This window comes from Anomaloglossus baeobatrachus, chromosome 1 (genome assembly GCF_048569485.1).
Source record: "Anomaloglossus baeobatrachus isolate aAnoBae1 chromosome 1, aAnoBae1.hap1, whole genome shotgun sequence".
NCBI lineage: Eukaryota > Metazoa > Chordata > Amphibia > Anura > Aromobatidae > Anomaloglossus > Anomaloglossus baeobatrachus.
Genome location: NC_134353.1, coordinates 905345966 through 905369340, shown reverse-complemented (window position 1 = coordinate 905369340; position 23375 = coordinate 905345966). Strand labels below are relative to the sequence as shown.

At 53.5% G+C, this 23375-nt stretch overlaps 1 protein-coding gene across 2 annotated transcripts in view; it reads left to right on the top strand.

Moving 5' to 3' along the window:
• LOC142256002 (elongation factor 2-like) overlaps positions 1–20751 on the top strand; it is an 86851-nt gene extending 66100 nt beyond the window's left edge. For both annotated transcript variants that reach the window (XM_075327482.1, XM_075327490.1), the window contains exon 15: positions 20382–20751. In XM_075327482.1, the coding sequence (XP_075183597.1) occupies positions 20382–20575 (194 nt within the window). In that variant the 3' untranslated portion in view covers positions 20576–20751. The remainder of the gene's footprint in view (positions 1–20381) is intronic.
• Positions 20752–23375: the final 2624 nt, after the last annotated feature.

Here is a 23375-nt window from a genome sequence, read left to right as displayed (position 1 = left end):
GGGCTGGAGAATGCAAATAAGGCTCCAGCCCTCGGCGCTGCTATAGAACAGCGTCTCTCCCTTTCCCTGAGTGACAGGGTGGGGGCGGGAACGAAGCGGCGCTAGGCCGCAAAAGCCGGGGACTAAATTTAGAGGCGCCGCCGCCGTAAAAGCGCGGTCGGCGCGTCCCCGGCGCACTACAAGTCGCAGCTGCGCCGCCGCTCCAGGGGCGGTCGGCGCGGCGGTCCCCACACGTAAAGTCCCCCAGTAATCTGCAGGGACTATAAGCCCAGCGCACAGCGCTACAGTCCCCGGCGCACTAGCACACCCAGCAAGCCTGGAGTGTGCGTGGCCTGCCATACGGGGACACAGAGTACCTGAAAGTTGCAGGGCCTTGTCCCTGAACGGCACTCCCGCTCCACATCCAGCAGGTTCTATGGGTCTGTGGATGGAGCCCGGCCTCAGGGCTTGGTGGCCGGAAAGATCCCACTTCCTCAGAGCCCCTCAGGGGGATGGGGAAGGAAAACAGCATGTGGGCTCCAGCCTCCGTACCAGCAATAGGTACCTCAACCTTACAAACCGCAAGTGGGGTGAGAAGGGAGCATGCTGGGGGCCCTAGTATGGGCCCTCTTTTCTTCCATCCGACATAGTCAGCAGCTACTGCTGACTAAACAGTGGAGCTTATGCATGGATGTGTGCCTCCTTCGCACAAAGCTTGAAAACTGGTGAGCCAGTGATCCCACTGGGGGTGTATAGCCAGAAGGGGAGGGGCCTTACACTTTTTAGTGTAATTGCTTTGTGTGGCCTCCGGAGGCAGTGCTATACACCCAATCGTCTGGGTCTCCCAATGGAGCGCCGAAGAAAATATATATACACAACAACATCCATAACAATAATATCTAGACCCCCACAAGAGTTTTTTCAAAAAACGGTAATACAATAACAAGTGCCGAATGCGACCACTGAGGAGTACCATAGTACCAAAATATATAAGACATAATGTATACAACAGAAGAACCCGACTGGATGAAAGCTACAGCACTGATGTCACATGAACCACACAGTGATGTGATCTGTGTAACACGTGAAATAAAATGCTTTTATATACTCCCCTTCTCCAGTGCTGCAGTCTCCTGCTTCCAGGCCGGCTAATTATGCTCATGAATATTCACTGCACGGCAACCCAGAAGTAACAGCAGGGGCTGGGGACAGCAGGGGCTGGGGACAGCAGGGGCTGGGGACAGCAGGGGCTGGGGACAGCAGGGGCTGGGGACAGGTGAATATAAAGTTCCTGCTCTGCGTGTGCTATCATGGCACACGGAGGGACATACACACCTTTTATCACGTCATTGAAAAACGTGGTGTGTTTTTTTTCCCTGATGTCTGGAGGTGTTTTTGTTTTTCTTTGTCGCTCCATTGGGAGACCCAGACAATTGGGTGTATAGCTCATGCCTCCGGAGGCCACACAAAGTATTACACTAAAAGTGTAAAGCCCCTCCCCTTCTGCCTATACACCACCCGTGCATCACGGGCTCCTCAGTTTTTATGCTTTGTGCGAAGGAGGCTGACATCCACGCATAGCTCCACAGCTTGGTCAGCAGCAGCTGCTGACTAGGTCGGATGGAAGAAAAGAGGGCCCATAACAGGGCCCCCAGCATGCTCCCTTCTCACCCCACTGTGTCGGCGGTGCTGTTAAGGTTGAGGTACCCATTGCGGGTACACAGGCAGGAGCCACATGCTGTTTTCCTTCCCCATCCCTTACTGGGCTCTGGGTGAAGTGGGATCCTAATCGGTCTCCAGGCACAGGGACCGTGCTCCCTCCGCAGCCCCTGGGAATCTGCTGGATAGGAGCCGGGTATCGTCAGGGACAAGGCCCTGCTACTGTGAGGTACTCTGTGTCCCCGTGGGGACCGCGCATGGAGCGCTTGTGCCATACACATTACAGCACTGCTGGGTGTGTTAGTGCGCCGGGGACTACCGCGCATGGAGCGCTTGTGCCATACACATTGCAGCACTGCTGGGTGTGTTAGTGCGCCGGGGACTACCGCGCGGCCGCGCTTATTGCCGGCCGCGCTTATAACTTTAGTCCCCGGCTTTTGCGGCCTAGTGTCGTATATTCCCGCCCACAGGCCTGCCAGTCAGGGGAAGGGCGGGACGCTGCACAGATCGTCAGCGCTGAGGACTGGAGCATACATTAGTATCCTCCTCCCTCCTCACTCAGTACACTGGGGCACTAGATTCCCGCACTTTTCTTGGGCACGCCCACGGTCCCCTCCTCCCCACAGAACGCCGGCAGCCATTCCTGTCAGCGATTCAGACGCTGGAGAGGAGAGACAACACAGGGAGACCCAGGCAGGGAATCTGGTGATCACACAACCGCTCTGAGCGGTCGGTAAGCAGCACCTGTGGTGCTGGCCCCACTGAGTGCCGAAGTGTGTATATATATATATATATATATAGGCTTATAGGCTATACATTTGCACTGTACGGTCGCTCTGTTGTTTTTTGGCTATATACCCTCCTGGATTGTTCTCAGAGGAGACAACAGCATGTCGTCCGCAAAAAGCAAGGGTGCCAAAGCACAGGCGTACTTTGCAACCTGTACATCATGTACGGCTGTACTGCCGGCAGGTTCCACTGACCCTCATTGTGTGCAATGCTCGGCCCCTGTGGCACTTACTCAGCCGGAGCCTCTGCTACTGGTGGCCCAGGTGGAACCACCTGCTACCACTGTCCAGGTGACAGGGACGGAGTTTGCAGCTTTTGCTGACAAACTGTCTGAGAGTATGGATAAATGGTCTGCTAAAATACTAGAAGCCCTACAGTCCAGACCGGTGACTCAGGCCCCGGGCACTGTTCAATCTTTGACCCCTGGTCCCCCTCAATTGGAACAGCAAAGTGCCCCTGGGATGACCCATAGGTCCCAGGGTGAGGTCTCTGACACGGACCGCAGTCCCAGACCGCCTAAGCGGGCTCGCTGGGAAATTCCCTCCGCCTCATCACACTGTTCAGGGTCTCAGCAGGACTCTCTGGAGGATGAAGCGGAGGTAACAGATCAGGATTCTGATCCTGAAGCCGCTCTCAACCTAGATACACCTGAAGGTGACGCCGTAGTGAATGACCTTATAGCAACCATCAATCAGGTGTTGGATATTTCTCCCCCAGCTCCTACAATTGAGGAGTCAGCTTCTCAGGAGAAATTCCGTTTCAGGTTTCCCAAGCGTACATTGAATACGTTTCTGGATCACTCTGACTTCAGGGAGGCAGTCCAGAAAAACCGAGACTGTCCAGACAAGCGTTTTTCCAAGCGCCTTAAGGATACACGTTATCCCTTCCCCCCTGATGTTGTCAAGGGCTGGACTCAGTGTCCTAGGGTGGATCCTCCAATCTCCAGACTGGCGGCTAGATCCATAGTTGCAGTGGAAGATGGGGCTTCACTCAAAGATGCCACTGACAGACAGATGGAACTATGGTTGAAATCCATCTATGAAGCTATCGGCGCGTCGTTTGCTCCAGCATTCGCAGCCGTATGGGCACTCCAAGCTATCTCAGCTTGTCAGGCGCAGATTAATGCAGTAACACGTACATCTGCCCCGCAAGTGGTGTCCTTAACCACTCAGGCGTCGGCGTTTGCGTCCTACGCCATTAATGCTATCCTGGACTCTGCGAGCCGTACGGCGGTAGCATCCGCCAATTCGGTGGTAGTCCGCAGGGCCATGTGGCTACGTGAATGGAAGGCAGATTCTGCTTCCAAAAAGTTCTTAACCGGTTTGCCATTGTCTGGCGACCGCTTGTTTGGTGAGCGATTGGATGAAATCATTAAACAATCCAAGGGAAAGGACTCATCCTTACCCCAGTCCAGACCAAACAGACCTCAACCACGGAAGGTACAATCGAGGTTTCGGTCCTTTCGGACCGCGGGCAGGTCTCAATTCTCCTCGTCCAAAAGGCCTCAGAAAGATCAGAGGAACTCCGATTCATGGCGGTCTAAGTCACGTCCTAAAAAGACCGCCGGAGGAACCGCTCCCAAAGCGGCCTCCTCATGACTTTCGGCCTCCTCAAACCGCATCCTCGGTCGGTGGCAGGCTTTCCCGCTTTTGCGACGCCTGGCTGCCACAGGTAAAAGACCGATGGGTGAGAGACATTCTATCTCACGGTTACAGGATAGAGTTCAGCTCTCGTCCTCCGACTCGTTTCTTCAGAACATCTCCGCTCCCCGAAAGAGCCGATGCTCTTCTGCAGGCGGTGGGCACTCTGAAGGCGGAGGAAGTGGTGATCCCTGTTCCTCTTCAGCAACGGGGTCACGGTTTTTACTCCAACCTGTTCGTGGTGCCAAAAAAGGACGGATCCTTCCGTCCTGTTCTGGACCTAAAACTGCTCAACAAGCATGTGAAAACCAGGCGGTTCCGGATGGAATCACTCCGCTCCGTCATCGCCTCAATGTCCCAAGGAGATTTCCTAGCATCAATCGACATCAAAGATGCTTATCTCCACGTACCGATTGCACCAGAGCATCAGCGCTTCCTGCGTTTCGCCATAGGGGACGAACACCTTCAGTTCGTGGCACTGCCTTTTGGCCTGGCGACAGCCCCACGGGTCTTCACCAAGGTTATGGCAACAGTGGTGGCAATCCTACACTCTCAGGGACACTCGGTGATCCCTTACTTAGACGATCTACTTGTCAAGGCACCCTCTCAAGGGGCATGCCAACACAGCCTGAACATTGCTCTGGAGAGTCTCCAGAGTTTCGGGTGGATCATCAACTTTCCAAAGTCAAATCTGACACCGGCCCAATCACTGACATATCTTGGCATGGAGTTTCATACTCTCTCAGCGATAGTGAAGCTTCCGCTGAACAAACAGCGTTCACTACAGACAGGGGTGCAATCTCTCCTTCAAGGCCAGTCACACCCCCTGAGGCGCCTCATGCACTTCCTAGGGAAGATGGTGGCAGCAATGGAGGCAGTTCCTTTTGCGCAGTTTCACCTGCGCCCACTTCAATGGGACATTCTCCGCAAATGGGACAGGAAGTCGACATCCCTCGACAGGAACGTCTCCCTTTCTCGGGCAGCCAAGGCTTCCCTTCAGTGGTGGCTTCTCCCCACTTCTCTGTCGAAGGGGAAATCCTTCCTGCCCCCATCCTGGGCGGTGGTCACGACGGACGCGAGCCTGTCAGGGTGGGGAGCGGTTTTTCTCCACCACAGGGCTCAGGGTACTTGGACTCAGACAGAGTCCTCCCTTCAGATCAATGTTCTGGAGATAAGGGCAGTGTATCTTGCCCTAAAGGCGTTCCAGCCGTGGCTGGAAGGCAAACAGATCCGAATTCAGTCGGACAACTCCACAGCGGTGGCATACATCAACCACCAAGGCGGGACACGCAGTCGGCAAGCCTTCCAGGAAGTCCGGCGGATTCTGCTGTGGGTGGAAGCCACAGCCTCCACCATATCCGCAGTTCACATCCCGGGCGTAGAAAACTGGGAAGCAGACTTTCTCAGTCGCCAGGGCATGGACGCAGGGGAATGGTCCCTTCACCCGGACGTGTTTCAGGAGATCTGTTGCCGCTGGGGCATGCCGGACGTCGACCTAATGGCGTCCCGGCACAACAACAAGGTCCCGACATTCATGGCACGGTCTCAAGATCACAGAGCTCTGGCGGCAGACGCCTTAGTTCAGGATTGGTCGCAGTTTCAACTCCCTTATGTGTTTCCTCCTCTGGCACTGTTGCCCAGAGTGTTACGCAAGATCAGGGCCGACTGCCGCCGCGCCATCCTCGTCGCTCCAGACTGGCCGAGGAGGTTGTGGTACCCGGATCTGTGGCATCTCACGGTCGGCCAACCGTGGGCACTACCAGACCGACCAGACTTGCTGTCTCAAGGGCCGTTTTTCCATCTGAATTCTGCGGCCCTCAACCTGACTGTGTGGCCATTGAGTCCTGGATCCTAGCGTCTTCAGGGTTATCTCAAGAGGTCATTGCCACTATGAGACAGGCTAGGAAACCAACGTCCGCCAAGATCTACCATAGGACGTGGAAGATATTCCTGTCGTGGTGCTCTGCTCAGGGTTTTTCTCCCTGGCCATTTACCTTGCCCACTTTTCTGTCCTTCCTTTAATCCGGATTGGAAAAGGGTTTGTCGCTCGGCTCCCTTAAGGGACAAGTCTCTGCGCGCTGTGTTTTTCTTCAGCGCTCTATTGGGAGACCCAGACGATTGGGGTATAGCTACTGCCTCCGGAGGCCACACAAAGCACTACACTAAAAAGTGCAAGGCCCCTCCCCTTCTGGCTATACCCCCCCGTGGTATCACGGGTTCTCCAGTTTTCAAGCTTTGTGCGAAGGAGGTCAGACATCCATGCATAGCTCCACAGATTTTAGTCAGCAGTAGCTGCTGACTATTTCGGATGGAAGAAAAGAGGGCCCATATAGGGCCCCCAGCATGCTCCCTTCTCACCCGTTGATGGTGTTGTAAGGTTGAGGTACCTATTGCTGGTACGGAGGCTGGAGCCCACATGCTGCTTTCCTTCCACATCCCCCTGGGGGGCTCTGAGGAAGTGGGATCCTGCCGGCCTCAAAGCTCTGACGCCGGGCTCCATCCACAGACCCATTTGAACCTGCTGGATACGGAGCTGGAGTACCGTTCAGGGACATGGCCCTGCACCATTACAGGTACTCTGTGTCCCCGTACACACAGGCACAGCACACTCCAGACTTGCTGGGTGTGCTAGTGCGCCGGGGACAGTAAAGGGTTACAGTCACTGCAGCTTTGCTGAGTGACTTTGTGTATTGGGAACTACCGCGCCGGACGCTCCGGGAGCGGCGGCGCGGCTGGGACTTGTAGTTCGCCGGGGACTGGGCGCCGACCGCGCTTTTACGGCGGCGGCGCTTATAAATCCAGTCCCCGGCTTCTGCGGCCTAGTGCCGCTTCGTTCCCGCCCCCTCCCTGTCACTCAGGGAAGGGGACAGACGCTGAGCAATCAGCAGCGCCGAGGGCTGGAGCCTTATTTACATGCTCCAGCCCTCTCACTGCACACTGTCGGACGCCGGATTCCCGCTCTGACTTGGGGCACGCCCACGGCCCGCCCCTCCTCACACGAGCTGGGGAAGACGCCGGCAGCCATTACTGCAGTCCGAGCTCGGACTTTCGGCAACCAGGCAGGACTATGGCGACCATACACCCGCTTATAGGCGGGCGGTAAGCGGCACACATAGTGCTGACCCCAATATATACTGCAGTGTGTACATGTGTATTTTAACTGCATAGGTCGCTATATGCCCGCTTGGAGAGCGACACATCAGCAGCAGGAAAGCAGGTGTGCTAAGGCACAGGCTTTCTAGGCTGCTTGTATTGCACGTACTGAAGTGTTCATTTGTGTTTATGCTTGTATGCTATACACTGCACTGTACAGTCGCTAGTCTTAGCTATATTCTCCTGGAATGGCTAGACTACAGCAGCAGAAAACCAAGGGTGCTGGGGCACAGGTTTTTTTCTATGCTGCTTGTATTGCATGGGCTGCAGTGTGCATTTGTACTTGTGCTTGTATGCTATACATTGCACTGTATGGTCACTCTTCTGGGCTATATTCCCCTAGATGACTAGTCTACAGCAGCAGAAGAGCAGAGGTGCCAGGGCACAGGCTTCTATGCTGCTTGTATTGCTTGTGCTGCGGTGTTCATTGTACTTTATGCTTGTATGCTATACATTGCACTGTACGGTCACCAATCTTGGCTATATACTTCTAGATGGCTAGTCGGCAGCGGCAAAAAAGCAACACAGATTTTCAGTGCTGTTTTTACTACATGGGATGCTGTTCATGACACCGTCCCATTGTGTGCATGCTCCCCTGTAGCACTTCGTCTGCCGGGGTCTCTAGCGCTTCGTCTGCCGGGGTCTCTACTAGTCGTGGCCAAAGAAACCACCTGTCATCCCTGTCCAAGGACAGGGACGGAGTTGCAGTTTCGACAGATATATTGTCATAAGATAGAGACTTGCAGTCCAGACAGGCCATGGGCAATCTTCCTGACCAACCTCATTTGGAACGGGGGGGTCCCAGGAGGACTCTCTGTATGATAAGGCAGCTCTCCAGGACTTTGATCCTGACATCGCTATCAATCCGGATACACCGGATGGTAACGCCATACGGAATGATCCTATAGCGTCCATCAATGGAAGGTTGGATCTTTCTCCCTCAGCTCCCCCAGTGGAGGAGTCAGCTTCACAGCAGGAGAAGTCCCTTTTCAGTATCTCAAACGGATATTGAGTATTTTTCTGGCCACGCTGACTTCAGAGAAGCAGTCCAGAAACACCACGCTTACCAGATAAGCGTCTTCTCCAAACGTTTTTAAGATACACGTTATCCCTTTTCCCCTGACGTGGTCAAGCGCTGGACCCAGGGTCCAAAGGTGGATTCTCCAATCTCCAGGCTTGCGTCTAGAGCCATAGTTGCACTGGAGATGGGGCTTCACTTAAAGATGCCATTCACAGACAGATGGACTCTGGTTGAAATCTGTCTAGGAGGCTATCGGCGTGTCGGTTGCTCCGGCATTCACAGCCGTATAGGCAACCTAACCTTTTCAGCTGTTCTTGCGCAGCTGGCCTTGAGCACATGTACATCTGTACCGCAGAGGCGTCCGTAACTCCGCAATGTCTGCACTGCGACTTACCCTATTAATGCTGTCCTAAAAGTACAGTCGAGGTTTCGGTCCTTCCCAAGCTCGGGCAGGTCCCAATTGTCCTCGTGCAAAAGGGCTACAAAACCTCAGACGGGCTCAGATTCCGGCCGGGCTCAATCACGCCCAAGGAAGGCAGCCGGAGGAACCGCTACCAAGGCGGTCTCCTCATGACTCTCAGCTCTCTCTCTCTCTCCGCATCCGCGGTTGATGGCAGACTCCCCCGCCTTTGGCGACATTTAGCTGCCACAGGTCACAGACCGGTGGGTGACGGACATTGTGCTCACGTGCACAGGACAGTGTTCTGTTCTCGTCCTCCGACTCCATTCTTCAGAACGGCCCCACCTCCCCACCGAGCAGATGCCCTGCTGCAGGCGGTGGACGCTCTAAGAGCAGAAGGAGTGGTGATCCCTGTCCCCCCTCAGGAACGAGGGCGAGGGTTTGTACTCCAATCTCTTTGTGGCTCCAAAAAAGGACGGCTCCTTCCGTCCTGTTCTGGACCTAAAACTGCTCAATAAGCATGCGAACGCCAGGCGGTTCCGGATGGAATCCCTCCGATCCGTCATTACCTCAATGTCTCGAGGAGACTTCCTTGCCTCAACAGACATCAAAGATGCCTATCTCCACGTGCCAATTGCTACGGAGCACCAACGTTTTCTACGTTTTGTGATAGGAGACGACCATCTTCAGTTCGTAGCTCTGCCATTCGGTCTGGCGACAGCCCCACGGGTGTTCACCAAGGTCATGGCAGCAGTGGTAGCAGTCTTGCACTCTCAGGGACACCCGGTTATCCCTTACTTGGACGATCTACTCGTCAAAGCACCCTCCCTCGAGGCATGACAACGCAGCCTGAATGTTACGCTGGAGACTCTCCAGACTTTCGGGTGGATCATCAATTTGGCAAGGTCAAATCGGTCACCGACTCAATCACTAACGTATCTCGGCATGGAGTTCACACTCTATCAGCGATAGTGAAGCTTCCGCTGAACAAGCAGCGTTCACTGCAAACAGAGGTGCAGTCTCTCCTTCAAGGCCAGTCGCACCCCTTAAGGCGCCTCATGCACTTCCTAGGGAAGATGGTGGCAGCCATGGAGGCAGTTCCCTTTGCGCAGTTTCATCTGCGCCAACTGCAAGGGGACATTCTCCGCCAATGGGACGGGCAGTCAACCTCCCTGGACAGGAAAGTCTCCCTTTCCCAGACGGCCAAGGACTCTCTGCAATGGTGGCTTATTCCCACCTCATTGTCACAGTGAAGATCCTTACTACCCCCATCCTGGGCAGTGGTCACGACAGATACGAGTCTGTCAGGGTGGGGAGCAGTTTGTCTCCGCCACAGGGCTCAGGGGACGTGGACTCAGCAGGAGTCCACCCTTCAGATCAATGTTCTGGAAATCGGGGCAGGGTATCTTACCCTACTAGCTTTCCAGCAGTGGCTAGAAAGAGAGCAGATCCGAATCCAGTCGGACAACTCCACAGCGGTGGCATACATCAACCACCAAGGAGGGACGCGCAGTCGGCAAGCCTTCCAGGAAGTCCGGCGAATCCTCATGTGGGTGGAGGACACAGCATCCACCATATCCGCAGTTCACATCCCGGGCGTAGAAAACTGGGAAGCAGACTTCCTCAGTCGCCAGGGTATGGACGCAGGGGAATGGTCCCTTCACCCGGACGTGTTTCAGGAAATCTGTCGCCGCTGGGGGGTGCCGGACGTCGACCTAATGGCGTCTCGGCACAACAACAAGGTCCCGGCATTTATGGCACGATCGCGCGATCACAGAGCTCTGGCGGCAGACGCCTTAGTGCAAGATTTGTCGCAGTTCCGGCTCACATATGTGTTTCCACCTCTGGCACTCTTGCCCAGAGTACTGCGCAAAAAATCAGATCCGATTGCAGCCGCGTCATACTCGTCGCTCCAGACTGGCCGAGGAGATCGTGGTACCCGGATCTGTGGCATCTCACGGTCGGCCGACCGTGGTCACTACCAGACCGACCAGACTTACTGTCCCAAGGGCCGTTTTTCCATCGGAATTCTGCGGCCCTGAACCTGACTGTGTGGCCATTGAGTCCTGGATCCTAGCGTCTTCAGGATTATCCCAAGGGGTCGTTGCCACCATGAAACAGGCTAGGAAGTCCACCTCTGCTAAGATCTACCACAGAACGTGGAAGATTTTCTTAACCTGGTGCTCGGCTCAGGGAGTGTCTCCCTGGCCATTTGCATTGCCTACTTTTCTTTCCTTCCTGCAATCGGGGTTAGAAAAGGGCTTGTCGCTCGGCTTCCTTAAGGGGGAAGTCTCGGCACTATCCGTGTTTTTTCAGAAGCGTCTAGCACGTCTTTCTAAGGTGCGCACGTTCCTACAGGGGGTCTGTCATATCGTACCCCCGTACAAGCGGCCGTTAGATCCATGGGATCTCAACAGGGTATTAGTTGCTCTCCAGAAGCCGCCTTTCGAGCCTCTGAAGGAAGTTTCCTTTCTCGCCTGTCACAGAAGGTGGCGTTTCTCGTTGCGATCACATCGCTTCGGCGAGTGTCTGAGCTGGCAGCTCTGTCATCCAAGGCTCCCTTCCTGGTGTTCCACCAGGACAAGGTAGTGCTGCGCCCCATTCCGGAGTTTCTCCCTAAGGTCGTATCCTCATTTCATCTTAATCAGGATATATCCTTGCCTTCCTTTTGTCCTCATCCGGTTCATCGGTATGAAAAGGACTTACGTTTGTTAGATCTGGTGAGAGCACTCAGACTCTACATTTCCCGCACGGCGCCCATGCGCCGTTCCGATGCACTTTTTGTCCTTGTCGCTGGTCCGCGCAAGGGGTTGCAGGCTTCTAAAGCCACCCTGGCTCGATGGATCAAAGAACCAATTCTAGAGGCCTACCGTTCTGCGGGGCTTCCGGTTCCTTCAGGGCTAAAAGCCCACTCAACCAGAGCCGTGGATGCGTCCTGGGCATTACGACACCAGGCTTCGGCTCAACAAGTGTACCAGGCAGCTACCTGGTCCAGTCTGCACACTTTCACCAAGCATTATCAGGTGCATACCTATGCTTCGGCGGATGCCAGCTTAGGTAGAAGAGTCCTGCAGGCGGCAGTGACACCCCCGTAGGGGAGGGCTGTTTTGCAGCCCTAACATGAGGTATTTCTTTACCCACCCAGGGACAGCTTTTGGACGTCCCAATCGTCTGGGTCTCCCAATAGAGCGCTGAAGAAGAAGGGAATTTTGTTACTTACCGTAAATTCCTTTTCTTCTAGCTCTTATTGGGAGACCCAGCACCCGCCCTGTTGTCCTTCGGGATGTTTTTGTTGTTTGCGGGTACACATGTTGTTCATGTTGAACGGTTTTTCAGTTCTCCGATGTTACTCGGAGTTAATTTGTTTAAACCAGTTATTGGCTTTCCTCCTTCTTGCTTTGGCACTAAAACTGGAGAACCCGTGATACCACGGGGGGGTATAGCCAGAAGGGGAGGGGCCTTGCACTTTTTAGTGTAGTGCTTTGTGTGGCCTCCGGAGGCAGTAGCTATACCCCAATCGTCTGGGTCTCCCAATAAGAGCTAGAAGAAAAGGAATTTACGGTAAGTAACAAAATTCCCTTCTTTCAGAAGCGCCTAGCCAGACTTCCACAGGTACGCACGTTCCTGCAGGGGGTTTGTCACATCGTCCCTCCTTACAAGCATCCGTTAGAACCCTGGGATCTGAACAGGGTGCTGATGGCTCTTCAGAAACCACCGTTCGAGCCAATGAGGGATATTTCTCTCTCACGCCTTTCGCAGAAGGTGGTCTTCCTAGTAGCAGTCACTTCACTTCGGAGAGTGTCTGAGCTAGCAGCATTGTCGTGCAAAGCCCCTTTCCTGGTGTTTCACCAGGACAAGGTGGTTCTGCGTCCGGTTCCGGAATTTCTCCCTAAGGTGGTATCCCCCTTTCATCTCAATCAGGATATCTCCTTACCCTCTTTTTGTCCTCATCCAGTTCACCAATGTGAAAGGGATTTGCACTTGTTAGATCTGGTGAGAGCACTCAGATTCTACATTTCTCGTACGGCGCCCCTGCGCCGCTCGGATGCACTCTTTGTCCTTGTCGCTGGCCAGCGTAAAGGGTCACAAGCTTCCAAATCAACCCTGGCTCGGTGGATCAAGGAACAAGCTTATCGTTCCTCGGGGCTTCCGGTTCCCTCAGGGCTGAAGGCCCATTCTACCAGGGCCGTGGGAGCGTCCTGGGCCTTGCGGCACCAGGCTACGGCTCAGCAGGTGTGTCAGGCAGCTACCTGGTCGAGCCTGCACACTTTCACGAAACACTATCAGGTGCATACCTATGCCTCGGCAGATGCCAGCCTAGGTAGGCGAGTCCTTCAGGCGGCGGTTGCCCACCTGTAGGACGGAGCCGTTTACGGCTCTATTACGAGGTATTATTTTACCCACCCAGGGACTGCTTTTGGACGTCCCAATTGTCTGGGTCTCCCAATGGAGCGACAAAGAAGAAGGGAATTTTGTTTACTTACCGTAAATTCCTTTTCTTTTTCGCTCCTAATTGGGAGACCCAGACAATTGGGTGTATAGCTACTGCCTCCGGAGGCCGCACAAAGTACTACACTTAAAAGTGTAAGGCCCCTCCCCTTCTGGCTATACACCCCCCCCCGTGGGAGCACGGGTCCTTCAGTTTTTTGCTTTGTGCGAAGGAGGTCAGACACGCACGCATAGCTCCACTGTTTAGTCAGCAGCAGCTGCTGACTATGTCGGATGGAAGAAAAGAGGACACATACAAGGGTCCCCAGCATGCTCCCTTCTCACCCCACTTTTTGTCGGTGGTGCTTGTTAAGGTTGAGGTACCCATTGCGGTTACGGAGGCTGGAGCCCACATGCTGATTCCTTCCCCATCCCCATTAGGGCTCTGGGCGAAGTGGGATTTTACCGGTCTCCAGGCACAGAGACCGTGCTCCATCCGCAGCCCCTGGAGAAGCCGCTGGATATGGAGCTGAGTATCGTCAGGGACATGGCCCTGCTCCGTCAAGGTACTCTGTGTCCCCGTGCATACGCGCGCACACCGCAGCATTGCTGGGTGTGTTAGTGCGCCGGGGACAACAGCGCTGCTGCGCTTGTGCCATTTCCTCACTTCAGCTTAGCTGAGTGGGTAGACTCAGGGAGAACGGTCGCGCCGGCCGCTGGGACTGCGACGCGGCTGGGACTTGTGGTGCGCCGGGGACTTCCGCGCTGGCCGTGCATATATCACGGCCGCGCTTATTACTACAGTCCCCGGCTTTTGCGGCCTAGTTCGTTCGTTCCGCCTCCGCACCTGCCAGTCAGGAGGAGGGCGGGACGCTGTACAGAGCATCAGCGCTGAGGGCTGGAGTCGTTTTTACATACTCCAACCCTCACACCAGGCACAGTAGGACGCAGTTTCCCGCTCTTTGTTTGTGGCACGCCCACGGTCCGCCCCTCTTCACAGAACGCCGGCAGCCATTCCTGCCTGCACGCTGAGCTGCAGAGGGGAGACGGGGAGACCCAGACACGGGATTCTACGGCCTCATACCCGCTGTTCAGCGGGCGGTAAGCAGCCCTCAAGGGCTCACCCCCACTTGTGCCGTTTGTATACTGAGTATTTTGTGTTGCAAATACTTTGTACTGTACGGTCGCTGGTGATTCTCGGCTATATACCCTCCTAGATTACAAGGAGGCAACAGCATGTCGTCCGCAAAACGCAAGGGTGCCAAGGCACAGACATTATATGCTGACTGTACCGCATGTGGGGCTGCTCTACCGGCAGGTTCCACTGAACCCCATTGTGTGCAGTGCCCTGCACAGCCGGGGCCTCTGCTGGACGTGACCCAGGGTGTACCACCTGTGAATGCTGTCCAGGTGACAGGAACGGAGTTTGCAGCTTTTGCTGACAGATTGTCTATGACCATGTCAAGGATTCTTGAAACATTGCAGTCTAGACCAGTAACTCAGACCATGGACACTGTGGCATCATTGCTCCCTGGTCCCCCTCAGCTGGAACACTTCCAAGCTCCGGGGGTGTCACATGCACCCCAGGGTGACGATTCTGACTCGGACGACAGTCCCAGACAACCTAAACGGGCTCGTTATGAGGGGCCCTCAACTTCGTCTCACTGGTCAGGGTCCCAGCGGGACGGATCTATGGGTGATGAGGCGGATGTAACTGATCAAGATTCTGATCCTGGGTCCGCCCTCAATCTGGATACACCGGATGGTGACGCCATAGTGAATGATCTTATAGCGTCCATCAATAGGATGTTAGATATTTCTCCGCCAGCTCCTACTCAGGAGGAGGCAGCTTCACAGCAGGAGAAATTCCATTTCAGATATCCCAAGCGTAAATTAAGCACTTTTCTGGACCACGCTGACTTTAGAGATGCAATCCAGAAACACCACGCTTATCCTGAGAAGCGGTTTTCTAAACGGCTTAAAGATACACGCTATCCTTTTCCCCCTGACGTGGTCAAGGGTTGGACCCAGTGTCCCAAGGTGGACCCTCCAATCTCCAGGCTTGCAGCTAGATCCTTAGTTGCAGTAGAAGATGGAGCGGCACTTAAAGATGCCACTGACAGGCAGATGGAGCTCTGGCTGAAATCCATCTATGAAGCTATTGGAGCGTCGTTGGCGCCAGCTTTCGCAGCCGTATGGGCACTCCAAGCTATTTCAGCTGGGCTTATACAGGTCGACTCGGTCACACGTACATCTGCCCCGCAGGTGGCACCATTGACCTCTCAAATGTCTGCATTCGCGTCTTACGCGATTAATGCTGTCCTGGACTCTACGAGCCGTACGGCGGTGGCGTCAGCCAACTCCGTGGTTTTGCGCAGAGCCCTGTGGTTGAGAGAATGGAAAGCAGATTCTGCTTCCAAGAAGTGCTTAACCAGTTTGCCCTTTTCTCGTGACCGATTGTTTGGGGAGCGTTTGGATGAAATCATTAAACACTCCAAGGGTAAGGACTCATCCTTACCTCAACACAGACAAAACAAGCCCCAACAAAGGAGGGGTCAGTCTGGTTTTCGGTCCTTTCGAGGCTCAGGCAGGTCCCAATTCTCATCGTCCAAGAGGACTCAAAAGGATCAGAGAGGCTCAGATTCTTGGCGGACGCAGTCACGCCCAAAAAAGACAGCAGGAAGAACCGTTACCAAGACGGCTTCCTCATGACTTTCAGCCTCCTCTCTCCGCATCCTCGGTCGGTGGCAGGCTCTCCCGCTTTGGCGGCATTTGGCTGTCACAGGTCAAAGACCGTTGGGTGAGGGACATTCTGTCTCACGGGTACAGGATAGAATTCGTCTCTCGTCCTCCAACTCGTTTCTTCAGAACTTCCCCACCACCCGACCGAGCCGATGCTCTGCTGCAGGCGGTGACCGCTCTAAAGGCGGAAGGAGTGGTGACTTCCGTTCCTCTTCAGGAACAAGGTCACGGTTTTTACTCCAATCTGTTTGTGGTGCCAAAGAAGGACGGGTCCTTTCGGCCCGTCCTGGATCTAAAGTTGCTCAACAAACATGTAAAAACCAGGAGGTTCCGGATGGAATCTCTCCGCTCCGTCATAGCCTCAATGTCTCAAGGAGATTTCTTAGCATCAATAGACATCAAGGATGCTTATCTTCACGTGCCGATTGCGCCAGAGCATCAGCGTTTTCTACGCTTCGTTATAGAAAGCGAACACCTGCAGTTCGTAGCGTTACCTTTCGGGCTGGCAACAGCCCCTCGGGTCTTCACCAAGGTCATGGCAGCAGTAGTAGCTGTCCTGCACTCGCAGGGTCACTCCGTGATCCCGTATTTGGACGATCTACTTATAAAGGCACCCTCTCAAGAGACATGCCAACACAGCCTGAACGTGGCACTGAAGACTCTCCAGAGTTTCGGGTGGCTTATCAACTTTTCAAAGTCAAATCTAACCCCGACCCAATCACTAACATATCTTGGCATGGAGTTTCATACTCTCTCAGCGATAGTGAAGCTTCCACTGGACAAGCAGTGCTCTCTGCAGACAGGGGTGCAATCTCCTGCAGAACCAGTCCCACTCCTTGAGGCGCCTCATGCATTTCCTAGGGAAGATGGTGGCAGCAATGGAAGCAGTCCCTTTCGCGCAGTTTCATCTGCGCCCTCTACAATGGGACATTCTCCGCCAATGGGACGGGAAGTCGACGTCCCTCGACAGGGATGTCTACCTCTCTCAGGCAACCAAGGACTCTCTCCGTTGGTGGCTTCTTCCCACCTCATTGTCAAAAGGAAAGTCGTTCCTACCCCCATCCTGGGCGGTGGTCACGACAGATGCGAGCCTATCAGGGTGGGGAGCAGTGTTTCTTCACCACAGGGCTCAGGGTACGTGGACTCAGAGAGAGTCCACCCTTCAGATCAATGTTCTGGAAATCAGAGCAGTCTATCTTGCTCTGCGAGCCTTCCAACAGTGGCTGGAGGGCAAGCAGATCCGGATTCAGTCGGACAATTCCACAGCGGTGGCGTACATCAACCACCAAGGGGGAACACGCAGTCGACAAGCCTTTCAAGAAGTCCGGCGGATTCTGACGTGGGTGGAAAACACAGCATCCACCATATCCGCAGTTCACATCCCAGGTGTGGAAAACTGGGAAGCAGACTTTCTCAGTCGCCAGGGCATGGACGCAGGGGAATGGTCCCTTCACCCGGACGTGTTTCAGGAGATCTGTCGCCGCTGGGGGATGCCGGACGTCGACCTGATGGCGTCACGGCACAACACCAAGGTCCCGGTTTTCATGGCACGGTCTCACGATCACCGAGCTCTGGCGGCAGACGCCTTAGTTCAGGATTGGTCGCAGTTCCGACTACCTTATGTGTTCCCACCTCTGGCATTGTTGCCCAGAGTGCTCCGCAAAATCAGGTCCGACTGCCGTTGCGCCATTCTCGTCGCTCCAGACTGGCCAAGGAGGTCGTGGTACCCGGATCTGTGGCATCTCACGGTAGGACAACCGTGGGCGCTACCAGGCCGTCCAGACTTGCTGTCTCAAGGGCCGTTTTTCCATCTGAATTCTGCGGCCCTGAACCTGACTGTGTGGCCATTGAGTCCTGGATCCTAGGGACCTCAGGTTTATCTCATGATGTTGTTGCCACCATGAGACAGGCTAGGAAACCATCCTCCGCCAAGATCTACCACAGAACGTGGAAGATATTCTTATCTTGGTGCTCTGCTCAGGGAGTTTCTCCCTGGCCATTTGCATTGCCGATTTTTCTTTCCTTCCTGCAGTCTGGGTTGGAAAAAGGTTTGTCGCTTAGCTCCCTTAAAGGACAAGTCTCTGCGCTATCCGTATTCTTTCAGAAGCGCCTGGCGCGACTTCCTAAGGTACGCACGTTCCTGCAAGGGGTTTGTCATATCATTCCCCCTTACAGGCGGCCATTGGAACCCTGGGATCTGAACAAGGTTCTGATTGCTCTCCAGAAGCCACCTTTCGAGCCTATGAAGGAGATTTCCTTTTCTCGGCTTTCACAGAAAGTGGCTTTTCTGGTGGCGGTCACGTCTCTTCGGAGAGTGTCAGAGCTGGCGGCGTTATCTTGCAAATCTCCCTTCCTGGTGTTTCACCAAGACAAGGTAGTACTGCGTCCAATTCCAGAGTTTCTTCCCAAGGTGGTATCTTCCTTTCATCTCAATCAGGATATCACTTTACTATCTTTGTGTCCGCATCCAGTTCACCATTTTGAAAAGGGTTTACATCTGTTGGACCTGGTGAGAGCACTCAGGATCTACATTTCCCGCACGGCGTCTCTGCGCCGTTCGGATGCACTCTTTATCCTGGTCGCTGGTCAGCATAAAGGGTCGCAAGCTTCCAAATCCACCCTTGCGCGGTGGACCAAGGAACCAATTCTTCACGCCTACCGTTCTGCTGGGCTTCCGACTCCTTCTGGACTGAAGGCCCATTCTACCAGAGCCGTGGGTGCGTCCTGGGCATTACGGCATCAGGCTACGGCTCAGCAGGTGTGCCAGGCGGCTACCTGGTCGAGTCTGCACACTTTTACCAAGCATTATCAGGTGCATACCTACGCTTCGGCAGATGCCAGCCTAGGTAGACAAGTCCTGCAGGCGGCGGTGGCCCACCTGTAAGAAAGGGCTGCCTGACAGCCCGATCGCGAGGTATTATTTTACCCACCCAGGGACTGCTTTTGGACGTCCCAATTGTCTGGGTCTCCCAATTAGGAGCGAAAAAGAAGAAGGGAATTTTGTTTACTTACCGTAAATTCCTTTTCTTCTAGCTCCAATTGGGAGACCCAGCACCCGCCCTGTTTTTCTGAGGGTATTTGTTTTTCGGGTGCACATGTTGTTCATGTTAATAACTTACGTTCTCCGATATTGTTTATCGGATTGAATTTGTTTTTGAAACAGTTATTGGCTTTCCTCCTTCTTGCTTTTGCACTAAAACTGAAGGACCCGTGCTCCCACGGGGGGGTGTATAGCCAGAAGGGGAGGGGCCTTACACTTTTAAGTGTAGTACTTTGTGCGGCCTCCGGAGGCAGTAGCTATACACCCAATTGTCTGGGTCTCCCAATTGGAGCTAGAAGAAAAGGAATTTACGGTAAGTAAACAAAATTCCCTTCTTCTTCTAGCTCCAATTGGGAGACCCAGCACCCGCCCCTGTTCCCTTCGGGCTGTTGTTCTTTGTGTACACATGTTGTTCATGTTGAATGGTTTCAGTTCTCCGATATTCCTTCGGATTGAATTTACTTTAAACCAATTTATAATTTTTTCCTCCTTCTTGCTTTTGCACAAAAACTGAGGAGCCCGTGATGCACGGGGGGTGTATAGGCAGAAGGGGAGGGGCTTTACACTTTTAGTGTAATACTTTGTGTGGCCTCCGGAGGCATGAGCTATACACCCAATTGTCTGGGTCTCCCAATTGGAGCTAGAAGAAAAGGAATTTACGGTAAGTAAACAAAATTCCCTTCTTTCACCCCCCACCCCCACTTTGTTACTGTAGGGTAAGGATCCTTTTTAAATGCTCCTCCACTCAGCCATAAGTGTTTACTTTCCGGCCGCTGAGGTTACTGGTTGATGTGTAGGTTCACAGTCTTTACTTCTAGCCTAAACTTTCTAGAAACATTAAAAAAAAAATAAAAAAATTATGTATATTTAGTGGAAATCTCTTTGGATTGTGGTTTTACAGTAATTGACCATGAGACCGTATTATTCCACTCTGAAGCATGTGAGGAGCTTATGTATGATAGCTGGATACTCAAACCCCAAGTAGCCAAAGTAATTTTGACAGGTTTCTGACATAAATTGCTTTGAAATCTTAGAAAAGTTTATGCAACCTATAGGTGTGCAAATTCATTTATTTATTTTTTTTCTACTTTTTGGCATTTTCACAACAAGTTCTACTGCCTCCCGCATAATGGGGACATAACACTACAGCTCAACTAGTGCATGATGAGCTGTGACGTTCTCAACAGCAAGGACTGGAGTAAGATATCTGGTGAGGCACATACCGCTGATCAAAATTTACTAAGAGGCATGCTCCTGTTAAGAAATAAGGAGCATCTGACTCCTTCAAAGCCTCTTCTTCAGGACCAGCAAGAAAATCACCGGTCTTGATGAATTGGAGCTAGAATAAAATGTGTTCAATTTAGATTTTCTGAATCGTTGTGCATGAAGAACTTGTGGCTTTTACGGCAATAGCTGCACAGATTGTCGGCCATTGGCCTGGGCGCATGACCAGTTGTGGTTAATGAATGGACTTCGATAACAAAAAGGAACTGATAATTCCATTACTGATGGTTCTGTCTTCTCCGGCAGGTTTCACCGCTGACCTCAGGTCCAACACTGGAGGTCAGGCCTTCCCGCAGTGTGTGTTCGATCACTGGCAGATCCTCCCCGGAGATCCATTTGACATCACTACTCGCCCAAACCAAGTGGTGGCAGAAACCCGGAAACGTAAAGGTTTGAAGGAAGGCGTCCCGGCGCTGGATAACTTCTTGGACAAATTGTAACCATCATCTTTAAATATAAGCTGACCCACATTTCTGATAAAACAAGAATCGCTTACATGACAAAGATGCCATTTCTATCAGCTGATCCAAACAACCATGCACATTGATGGCCCCCTCCCCCAACAGAAAAGTAAAAAGACACTAAAAAAGGAAAAAAATAAAAATATGTAAATGTATATTGTCACTTGTTTTCTGTGTAACGTTGCTACACCCGGTGCTGGTCGTCTGACACACACTCAACGGTCTCATTTGTAGATTTGGATCCAGAGACAGTGGATGTTGATGCAACAACCAATTGACCAGAACTCACACTGCAGGAAATTGTTACTGAGAAGGAAGATCCATTTACGTGCTTAGATGTTTCCAATCATTAAAGGGGTTCTCCATTACCCTGACTCGCTGGCTTATCATGCCCATATAGATCTGCATATATCTTTTCTTCTAAGTTTTATGCTTTTGCATCCTATGTCCTGGCACCAATGCTTTTCCTCCGCTCCCTTCTGACTACATTTCCCATCGTTCCTTGTGCAGGGCTGCAAGCCAGCAGTGAGCACAGACCTGTAACTCCGCCTAAACTCCTCCCTGTCTTTCCCCCTGCATAAAGCTGATGCCACACAGGGATTACTGTGAGTGGTCGTATGACACTCTACACACGTTCACAGCACAGCGGGAGCAGAGTGTCATGCGACTGATCTGATCATGCAATCAGACCACAGTTGCGGAGGAGAAGACTGGCACTGCGGAGGGAGGAGGGACGGATTTATCTCCCGATCTCCTCTGTTGCCGGCTGATGCGAGAATCGCACTGCTCTCACGTTACACCGGTGTAACGCGAGAGCAATGCGATGTTTCTCTCTCTTGCCCCAGAGACTTGAATGGAACAAGATCGTTTCTTTGTCGCTCCATTGGGAGACCCAGACAATTGGGTGTATAGCTTCTGCCTCCGGAGGCCACACAAAGTATTACACTTTAAAAAGTGTAACCCCTCCCCTCTGCCTATACACCCTCCCGTGCATCACGGGCTCCTCAGTTTTATGCTTTGTGTGGAAGGAGGCACACATCCACTCATGCATTCTCAGATTAGTTATATCGGTTGGAAGAAAAGAGGACCCCCACGGGGTCCCCGCATGTTCCCTTCTCACCCCACTATGTCGGCGGTGCTGTTAAGGTTGAGGTACCCATTGCGGGTACAAAGGCTGGAGCCTCATGCCGTTTTCCTTCACCATCCCTTAGTGGCTCTGGGAGAAGTGGGATCCTGACCGGTCATCCATTCACTGGGACCGGGCTCCCTCCGCAGCCCCTGTGGGAATCTGCTGGACAGGAGTCTATTCATCCTCAGGGACCGGGCCCTGCATCTATAAGGTACTCTGTGTCCCCATGGGAACTGTGCATGGAGCGCCTTCTTCCCGGACGCTGCAGCAGCTGCTGATTTGTGAAGACCGGCGGACTTCCGCGCCGACCGCGCCTGCTTGTCGGCCGCGGTCTTAAATTTAGTCCCCGGCTTCATCACGGCCTAGTAGCAAAAATCCCGCCCCCGGGCCTGCCTGTCAGGGTTAAGGGCGGGACTGCCGACCTGACGTCGGATGTGAGGGCCGGAGCATCCTGTATGTTTCCTCCCCCCTCACTGATCACTGTGGGGACCCCAGATTCCCGCACTTTTCTAGCACCGCCCACGGCTCCACTCCTCCCCTGAGAGCTCCGGCAGCCATGTTTTTGGCATTCTGCCGGTGGAGGATTATCAGAGAAGAGCTCTGGGAGACCTAAGGCAGGGAATCTGGAGGACACACACTCCGCTTTTTAGCGGTCGGTAAGCCACACCGGTCACCCGGTGCTGGTCCCCCCCCAGGGTGCCGGAATAGATACGTATTTATATACATATTTCTGTTCGGTCGGGCTGTATACCCCTTCCCATATACCCTCAGTGATCACTCTCCTAGGAGACAACAGCATGTCGTCCACAAGGAGCAAAGCTGTTAAGGCACAGTGGTTTTTTGCGGCCTGTACCTCTTGTGCGGCTATGTTACCTGCGGGTTCCACCTACCCTCACTGTGAGCAATGCTCGACCCCTGTTTCGCTTGCTCAGCCGGAGCCTCGGTCACTAGTGGGCCCCTCGGCTCATGTAGACCCCCCTGCTCCCCCTGTCCAGGCGGCAGGGACAGAGTTTGCTGCTTTTGCTGAGAAACTCTGAGTCACTTTCACAATCCATGGCTCAGTCTATGGACAAATGGTCTGCCAAGCTGCTAGAAGCTTTGCAGTCCAGACCGGTCCTTACACAGGCCCCGGTCCCTGTTGGATCGTCACCTCCAGGCCCCTCTCGGTCCGTGCCGCAGCGCGCTCCCAGGTTGGGCCCTAGGTCCCACGCGGAGGACTCCTGCCCGGACCTCAGTCCCAGACCGACTAAGCGGGCTCGCTGGGAATCTTCCCCGACTTCTTCACGCTGCTCGGGTTCCCAGCTCGAGGACTCTCTGGAGGACAAGGCGGACGTCGCAGCTCAGGGCTCTGAACCTGACGTTGCCCTCAATCTTGATACACCTGAAGGGGACGCCTTAGTAAATGATCTTATCTCATCCATTAACCAGGTGTTAGATCTGTCTCCCCCGCCTCCACCTGTAGAGGAGTCTGCTTCTCAGCAGGAGAAACACCAGTTTCGGTTCCCCAAACGTACACGGAGTGCGTTTTTCGACCACTCTAACTTCAGAGATGCTGTCCAGAAGCCCAGAACGGTTCCGGACAAGCGCTTTACTAAGCGCCTTACTGACACACGTTACCCCTTCCCCTCTGACGTAGTTAAGGGTTGGGCT